Below are 10,269 nucleotides of genomic sequence, written 5' to 3'. Positions count from 1 at the left end.
ATATGGCCCCGGTGACTGTTTGTCACATGGCTAAGGAACGATGTTCCAAAGTTATGACTCTATGGTCATGGGGAAAGGTTATGTTGGTGACTATTCACCATACACCTATCCTGATCAAACTTATGAAAGGTTCTCTTATCAATTAAGCCCGGGTGACCCTAACGTCCCATGGCTAGAGGGGGTTGTACCCACTTTTGTGACTGTTGCTACTGTCACCTATTTATATTGGACCGAGAGTCCTGGATGATTATTATGATCATTGTTGATATTACATCATGTTATATTGTGTTTTCTTGCTGGGCTTCGGCTCACGGGTGCTATGTGGTGCAGGTAAAGGCAAAAGGAAGCTGGACCATCCTTGAGTTGGAGAGCTTAGATGATGACGTGTACATATGCAGCTGCTCGTCCGCCACGGCCGAGGTTTAAAGAGGAACTAGGGTTGAACCCTGTTTTGCCGCTTAGAACGGCCTGTTGTAATTATCTTTCTGTAATAGACTTTGAAATTATATTTTTGGGATCCCAATGTATATATTAAACGTTTTAGTGAAACGTTACATCTTATCCAAAAATTTTAGTCCCTAAACCGCTAATCATACTTAGTTACACGATTTTGGCCAACTAACTCGATTAGCGAGTTTAGCATTGTTTACAAGGCACACCGTAACGGTCCCTGGAGTTGGGGCGTTGCATTCATCATTTGTCTCTTCCAAACGTGTTCCCCCAACAAGGTCTACTTCATGTTCAGAAGATAAGGATTTTGTATCTTCTTGTTCAGCTTCCAAACCATTTTCGTAACTAGTCATTTCTCCAGCCTATTCCTTCTGATTTTTTTTCGAATGGTGTGTAGCACTATTCAATATTTTTTTATATTTAAACTGATTATATTATTAAAATTGCATCAATTAATATAATTAGTGGGGTGATTGAAAAGTTGATGCTTATAAATTTCGAAATTATAATAGCATTAATTAATATAATTAGTGGGGTGGTTGAAAAGTTGATACTTACAAATTTCGAAATTATAATAACATTTAATATAATTTTGCAATTTTGAAAATATGTATAAATCCAATAATATTTCAAAATTTTCATTATAATTTTTGAAATTTTCATTATAATTTTCGAAATTAGGGTTTAGATAACCACAGTTGTGCAATATTAATTTTTTTTTATTTAATGTTAGGATATAGATAGTTAGTTAGAGTCTTTAAATATGAAGATGTGCATTTAATATTTAACATATATTCAATAATTAATTCTCCAAAATAGTAATTAGTGTAAGCCCTAATTAATGTATAATAATATAATTGTTATAACTTTTTTAAAAAAATACTAAATCATTTTTGAAACCATTGTGTTTTGATGGGAAGTTGAAAAGTTGTAATTTTAATAATTATATATAATTTTTGGCTTAATAATAGGTCATTTCGAAAATATGTGTAGGTTCTATGAACATTTGCTTTGTAATTAAGAATCACCAGAATGTTTAACCAATAGAACTACACTTAAATTTTTAGAAATTATAATAACATTTAATATAATTAGTGGGGTGATTGAAAAGTTGATGCTTATAAATTTCAAAATTATAATAGCATTAATTAATATAATTAGTGGGGTGGTTGAAAAGTTGATACTTACAAATTTCAAAATTATAATAGCATTTGATATAATTTTGAAATTTAGAAAATATGTATAAATCCAATAATATTTCGAAATTTTCATTATAATTTTTGAAATTAGGGTTCAGATAACCACAATTGTGCAATATTAATTTTTTTTATTTAATGCTAAGATATAGATAGTTGGTTAGAGTCTTTGAATATGAAGATGTGCATTTAATATTTAACATATATTCAATAATTAATTGTTCAAAATAGTAATTAGTGCAAACCCTAATTAATGTATACTAATATAATTGTTATAATTTCAAATTTTTCATTACAAATTTCGAAATTAGGGTTTAGAGAACCACAATTGTGCAATATTAATGTTTTTTATTTAATGCTAGGATATAGATAGTTGGTTAGAGTATTTGAATATGAAGATGTGCATTTAATATTTAACATATATTCAATAATTAATTGTTCAAAATAGTAATTAGTGTAAACCCTAATTAATGTGTAATAATATAATTGTTATAATTTTCAATATTTTCATTACAAATTTCGAAATTAGGGTTTAGAGAACCACAATTGTGCAATATTAATGTTTTTTTTTTATTTAATGCTAGGTTATGGATAGTTGGTTAGAGTATTTGAATATGAAGATGTGCATTTAATATAATTAGTGGGGTGGTTGAAAATTTGAAAGTATTGTATTTAAACATGATAAAAATTAATAGGATTTAGATAATAACAATTAAAAATTAATAAAAAAATAGAGAATATCATAAATTAATATGGGCAGTTGAACAATTTACATCCATAATAATTATCTTTGATGTAAAAAATTATAAATTTCAAAATATTATTGGAATTTTTTTTTTTGCATTAAAATAGGGTATTTCAAAAATATGTATAGATTCTATGAACCTTTGCCTTTTAATGTGAACATGTCATTTAATAATTGTAGATAAAGTTGTGTTGATAGAATAAATGTGGAATAATTCATTTATAAATATATAACTATTACATTTATTTTTATTATTTTATTGGAAAGATGAATATGTATCTTTCAAATGAATAAGTCTTTCTAATTAAACATGCGATGTTTTGTTCTATGAATATTGAAATTCAAATGTTCCCACATTTTCGAAATTATATGTAAAAATTGTAAATAAAATTCGGATTATTATTATATAATAGGATTTAATACATGCTAAAATTTGTGTAACAAATATAAAAATGATTTTTTTAAACTATCTCAAATCGACACATTGGACAAAATTTACTAGTTTGTAGCCACTGAACAATACATTTTTCATGATATATGTGTGTGCAAGGTAACTTTGTAGCTTCCAAACCAACATGAACATTCTCAAAGAAAATAGAACATACAATTTGATCATCTTTAATCAAAACTTTCTCCAATCTTTCAATGGATTGCTCGCTTGTCGCCATGAAATTAATAGTCATATTATCCATTAAATCTTCACTATCAACGTCACCATCAATGCCAGAATCGTGTTGTGGAGGAAGATCATAAACAAAAACATGAACATCCACTTTTACACAGAAATTAAAATCCTCTTCGTTCCACATCTTTCTAGCGTAATCAATAATTTTATCTGAAAGAAAAAATATAGAAGGATAGAGATAAGCCTCACCTAGCATCTCGTCAATGATAACTTTGGCATGATTATTTTCATTGGCCATCAACGTTTGTCTTGAAAGAAATACAATACTATCTCAACAAACAAAGTCTTCCGTGCCGTTATCGACCATCCAATTTGTAAAATTTGGTTCGCCACTAGTTAGTGGATGTCGTGAAAATTTTGCGAAGAGGTGAATAATAAAGAAAGAATCGGAACCTTCACCTAGTCTGATGGTGTTATCAATATCACCTGTTACCATTTGGTAGTATGGATCACCTAGAATTTCAGGAGGAGCCATAATTCGGGACTAGAATGGTTACTTTTCCATTATAACTATAAGCAAAATATGAGATATGTAGAGAATATAAGCGGAGGAGATCTATAAAATATATAGAATCAACTTGTGTGTTCAAATAAAATAGAGAGAATAAAAGACATCAATGAAGTTGTTGTGTTTTAAAAAAAATAATATATGTACAATTACTAACAGTGGTTGAAATATCTTACATGATAAAAACATAGAGAAGATAAATAGTGGTCACTTGGTGAGATGGATAAGCTACCAATCTTAATTTCCATTAACATGGTTTTTTTTTTAGATTTAAGAAAGGTAACCGAAAATTTTTTAATTTAATTTTTTTATTAATAAATTTAAATTAATATTATATTTTGGTTGTTTCATTAAATTCTCAAAATTTATTTGGTTTTTAAGAAAAATTAATTAAATTTTTGAATATCTTCCAATCATAAAATTAGAAAGTTTTATCTTATCAAATTTGTACTTAATTTTAATTTTTTTAAATTCATTTAATTAAAAAATTATGGTAATTGCATTAAATTCCATAAATTATTATTGTTTTTTTTTTCTATTTTTTAAAATAAAAAGGCCAAACGTACTTGTACATGCATAAAAAATTTAGTTTTCGTTGAGGGTAATTAATCTATGGTTAGTTTCATTTTTTTAGAGAATCTTGGATTGAAATTTTGATATTCATATAATATTACAGATTCTTGGATAGTTGTACAATATATTTTCAGTTAATACATTTGAGAATTTAGAAGGGGATCCTATCCCGAGCTAATATTACTAGATAACATTGCACTAAGCATACCTAATTATGACATAATGAACAGTTCCAACGTACCCTAGTCAACCAATACTACACATAGAGTCTCAAATAGTTGTCCTAGAGAGTAAGACATAGTGGTGAATTTAGAAGGGGGTCTGATCCCGAAAAAATATTTCTAGATAACATTGCACTAAGCAGACCTAATTATGAACTAGAAAATCGTTCCAACCTACCCTAGTCACCGTGCTAACAAATACTACCACTAGAGTCTCAAATAGTTATCCTATAGAGTAATATAGAGTTGTGACTTTAGAATGTGATCCAACATTGCACTATGATATATTAGTGAATTTAGAAGGGGATACGATCTCGAAAAATTATTACTAGATAACATTGCACTAAGCAGACCTAATTATGACATAATGAACCGTTCCAACGTACCCTAGTAAACCAATACTACTGCTAGGGTCTCATATAGTTGTCATGCTGAGTAAGATAGAGTAGTGAATTTAGAAGGGGATCCGATCTCGGAAAAATACTACTAGATAACATTGCACTAAGATATAGTAGTGAATTTAGAAGGGCATATGATCCTGAAAAATTATTACTAGATAACATTGCACTAAGCAGACCTAATTATGACATAATGAACCATTCCAACGTACCCTAGTAAACCAATACTACCCCTAGAATCTCATATAGTTTTCATGCTGAGTAAGATAGAGTAGTGAATTTAGAAGGGGATCCGATCCCGGAAAAATATTACTAGATAACATTGCACTAAGATGTAGTAGTGAATTTAGAAAGGCATTTGATCCCAAAAAATTATTACTAGATAACATTGCACTAAGCAGACATAATTATTACACAATGAACCATTCCAACGTACCCTAGTAAACCAATACTACCGCTAGAATCTCAGATAGTTTTCATGCTAAGTAAGATAGAGTAGTGAATTTAGAAGGGGATCCGATCCCGAAAAAATACTACTAAATAACATTGCACTAAGATATAGTAGTGAATTTAGAAGGGCATCCGATCCTGAAAAATTATTACTAGATAACATTACACTAAGCAGACCTAATTATGACATAATGAACCGTTCCAACGTACACTAGTAAACCAATACAACTGCTAGGGTCTCATATAGTTGTCATGCTGAGTAAGATATAGTAGTGAATTTAGAAGGGGATCCGATCCCGGAAAAATATTACTAGATAACATTGCACTAAGCAGACCTAATTATGACATAATGAATCGTTCCAACGTACACTAGTAAACCAATACTACCGCTAGGGTCTCATATAGTTTTCATGCTGAGTAAGATAGAGTAGTGAATTTAGAAGGGGATCCGATCCCGGAAAAATATTACTAGATAACATTGCACTAAGATATAGTAGTGAATTTAGAAGGGTATCCGATCTCGAAAAATTATTACTAGATAACATTGCACTAAGTAGACCTGATTATGACATAATGAACCGTTCCAACGTACACTAGTAAACCAATACTACCGCTAGGGTCTCATATAGTTATCATTTTGAGTAAGATAGAGTAGTGAATTTAGAAGGGGATTCGATCCCCGAAAAATACTACTAGATAACATTGCACTAAGATATAGTAGTGAATTTAGAAGGGGATCCGATCCCGGAAAAATATTACTAGATAACATTGCACTAAGCAGACCTAATTATGACATAATGAACCGTTCCAACGTACACTAGTAAACCAATACTACCGCTAGGGTCTCGTATAGTTTTCATGCTGAGTAAGATAGAGTAGTGAATTTAGAAGGGGATCCGATCCCAGAAAATTACTACTAGATAACATTGCACTAAGATATAGTAGTGAATTTAGAAGGGCATCCGATCCCGAAAAATTATTACTAGATAACATTGCACTAAGCAGACCTAATTATGACATAATGAACTGTTCCAACGTACACTAGTAAACCAATACTACTGCTAGGGTCTCATATAGTTGTCATGCTGAGTAAGATAGAGTAGTGAATTTAGAAGGGGATCTGATCCCGGAAAAATATTACTAGATAATATTGCACTAAGCAGACCTAATTATGACATAATGAACCGTTCCAACGTACACTAGTAAACCAATACTACCGTTAGGGTCTCATATAGTTGTCATGCTGAGTAAGATAAAGTAGTGAATTTAGAAGGGGATCCGATCCCGGAAAAATATTTCTAGATAACATTGCACTAAGATATAGTAGTGAATTTAGAAGGGCATCCGATCCCAACAAATTATTACTAGATAACATTGCACTAAGCAGACCTAATTATGACATAATGAATCGTTCCAACGTACACTAGTAAACCAATACTATCGCTAGGGTCTCATATAGTTATCATTCTGAGTAAGATAGAGTAGTGAATTTAGAAGGGGATCCGATCCCGTAAAAATATTACTAGATAACATTGCACTAAGATATAGTAGTGAATTTAGAAGGGCATCTGATCTCGAAAAATTATTACTAGATAACATTGCACTAAGCAGACCTAATTATTACATAATGAATCGTTCCAACGTACCCTAGTAAACCAATACTACCGCTAGATTCTTAGATAGTTTTCATGCTTAGTAAGATAGAGTAGTGAATTTAGAAAGGTATCCGATCCCGAAAAAATACTACTAGATAACATTACACTAAGATATAATAGTGAATTTAGAAGGGGATACGATCCCGAAAACTTATTACTAGATAACATTGCACTAAGCAGACCTAATTATGACATAATGAACCGTTCCAACGTACACTAGTAAACCAATACTACCGCTAGGGTCTCATATAGTTGTCTTGCTGAGTAAGTCAGAGTGGTGAATTTAGAAGGGGATCCGATCCCGGAAAAATATTACTTGATAACATTGTTCTAAGATATAGTAGTGAATTTAGAAGGGTATCCGATCTCAAAAAATTATTACTAGATAAAATTGCACTAAGCAGACCTAATTATGACATAATGAACCGTTCCAACGTACTAGTAAACCAATACTATCGCTAGGGTCTCATATAGTTGTCATTCTGAGTAAGATAGAGTAGTGAATTTAGAAGGGGATCCGATCCCGAAAAAAGACTACTAGATAACATTGCACTAAGATATAGTAGTGAATTTAGAAAGGGATCCGATCTTGAAAAATTATTACTAGATAACATTGCACTAAGCAGGCCTAATTACTACATGATGAGCTGTTACAACATTAAATAGTCACCGAGATAACCTATACTATATGTAATAATATACAGTGCATTATATTTTTTTCAACTTGTGGTTACATTTTTCTAATTTTTTTCTTTTTCATATTTTAAATAATACATATAAATAATAATTTTTTTAAATATTTAAATAAATACAATTAAAACAAAATATATATATATAAAAACTTGTTAAAATAAGAGGCTTTTTCATTAAAAAAAGACATTATTTTTTTAAAATAATATAAAATAAACTTTTTGAAATTAACAAAAAAAAAGAAAATAAAGAATGTCAATAATTTTTTTTGAGAAAAAGTGTTAGAAATTAATATAAAATTAATTTTTGTTTAATTAATGGGCTGTCTTTATATATTATTGGAGTGCAAATATAATGTCCCTAATATACAAATATATATTTTTTATTTTGAAACAACAAACAAATTTTAATTTTAGAAATTTCAATTAAGGTTTTTTTTATTTTAATTTCGTTTTGTATTATTAAAATAATTCTCATTATTAATAAAATCAAATCAATACTATAATTTAATGATTTATTAAATTTTCAATATTTTTTTTAGTTTAGGATAAGAATTAATTAAATTTGTAAATATCTACCAATAATATAATTATACAGTTTCACCTTATCAAATGTGTATTTAATATCATTTTTTTAAATTCATTAAATCAAAAAATTATGGTAGTTGTATTAAATGTCTTAAATTATTATTGTTATTTTCTATTTATTTTTTTAATGCATTTAATTGGTCAAATTTGTAATTAAAATTATAGTGGCTGAAATTATGGGTGATTTTTATTAAAAATTTAATATTAAATTATAAAAATTGGTAGTTGCCGAAACTAATTGATAAATGATTGAAAAAGACAATATTAAATTAAATGTTGCTACATGATTATTAATTACATTTGAGAAGTAACAACATATTAATTATTTATTCATTAAATTAAGAAAGTGTGGTTCTTGTATTAAATGACATAGTTTAATATTGTTATTATTTTTTCGGTTTTTGAATTTTGTTTTGTTTTTTGTTAAATGCATTTAATTTGTGAAATTGCTTATTAAAAAATAGGTGGTCGAAATTAATGGACGTCTTTTATAAAATAGAAATAATATTTAATTAATGTGAATGCATGATTAGTGTTTACATTGGGAAGTTACTACATATTAATTATTTATTCTTTCAATAATATTTTATTATTTATTTTAAAGGAATCCAAAATATTTTATTAAGAATGTGAAAGGTTGCATTGTTTCTTCATAACACACACTATAAATATATTACCATATAACCTAAACCGATTGTGCTATTTTAAAAAAAAAAAAAATCAAGTTTTACAAACATTCAACTACCATGTCTATCATCAACATATCAGATTCAACCTATTCAAAGAATGAAGATAACTCTTCACCCTTTGATTCCAAAGATGATGAAGTAGATTCTCCATTGAAGAAGATCAAGGTTGAGAAGTTTGACAATGATGCAAAGTCTCAATTGAAGAATATCAAGATTGAGAAGTTTAGCGATGGTGAGAAAGATGTGAATCCACTTGATGCTCAACTAGAGTACAATCCTAATGGAATATATTTCGATATTATGTTCCAAAAATTTAATGAAAATATCAGTCGTCTACTTGAATTGAAGAACAACATGGATGAATTTGTTCGAGAGATGACAAGATGCACTTTTGTGATGCACACTCTGCATGAACCAGTGGCCAACTATTTTGATGCAGAGAGGAAAAAGAACGAGGTGTGGGAGAAATATTTGAAGGAGAAGGAGAAGAAGATGACAAAGAAGAATGACAATTTCTAAAATGCTTCAAGTGTTTTTTTTGTTTTGTTTTAAATTTATTGTTTCTATGTGTTTCCTTAGGTCTTACTATGATATTTTTATTCTATTATGTTTTAATTTTTTTTTTTATGGACATTTTCTTATTAGGATTTGTTATGAAAAGAAACTTTTATTTCTTTTTGGGTCTTCAGATAAAATCTTATTATTATTTATTTATTAATAATGTTAATAATTTTGTTGGAGTGAAATTGTCCAATTTTTTTAAAAAAATTAATGCCGAAATTGTATATTAATTTTCGATTTTCAATGTAAAATTTTAATTAATAATTAACAATTTACTATTGTTGACGCGGTTCTTCGCCAACAGATAATTAAGAAAATAAGAGAAAGGGATTAGTGCTGAATAATGAACTGAAACAGATGAATGATCTTAAAATGGACTAATGACACAAATACGTTTTTAGGTGGTTCAAAGGTTAAAATCCTTCTACTCCACCAGCCAATATTATTGCTATATTTCTGGTATTCTTTACAGGGTATTTCGTTACACAATAGAATCCAACCCTTTGCAACTCTCAGGGTCTCCATATTTATAGGAGAGGGCACCTGGGAGTTGGTAAGGGGGGTCATCCCGTGACCTTCTTACCCATCATGTCACTTCTGTGACATTCATGATTAATTCCTAAAACCTAACAAATGAAGTGTGGTCTAATCAATAGGTAAGGGGGATAATGGGCCGCACGGCCCAACCCAGTCGTGGGTGCCTGAACACTCACGTTCATGCTGCGTGTCCGAGAATTCAAGAATATATCAGACACGTGATGTCTGATATATGCACGTTTACATTGCGTGGTTAACTTTATAAAGGGTCACAGCTTCCAACTCCAGCTCGTGCCTCGAGCTGGATGCCTTCTTGACCTGCGG

General features: G+C 29.4%; 1 protein-coding gene across 1 annotated transcript; it reads right to left on the bottom strand.

Moving 5' to 3' along the window:
• Nucleotides 1–2,852: 2,852 nt before the first annotated feature.
• Nucleotides 2,853–3,314, bottom strand: LOC133814928 (uncharacterized). The gene has a single exon (XM_062247832.1). It carries the CDS (start codon nt 3,312–3,314, stop codon nt 2,853–2,855), a length of 462 nt encoding a protein of 153 aa, XP_062103816.1.
• Nucleotides 3,315–10,269: the final 6,955 nt, after the last annotated feature.

The sequence above is a fragment of the Humulus lupulus genome, chromosome 1 (assembly GCF_963169125.1).
Source record: "Humulus lupulus chromosome 1, drHumLupu1.1, whole genome shotgun sequence".
NCBI classification, from domain to species: domain Eukaryota; kingdom Viridiplantae; phylum Streptophyta; class Magnoliopsida; order Rosales; family Cannabaceae; genus Humulus; species Humulus lupulus.
The sequence above is the reverse complement of the archived record's forward strand: the minus strand, read 5'-3'. Positions and strand labels throughout refer to the sequence as shown.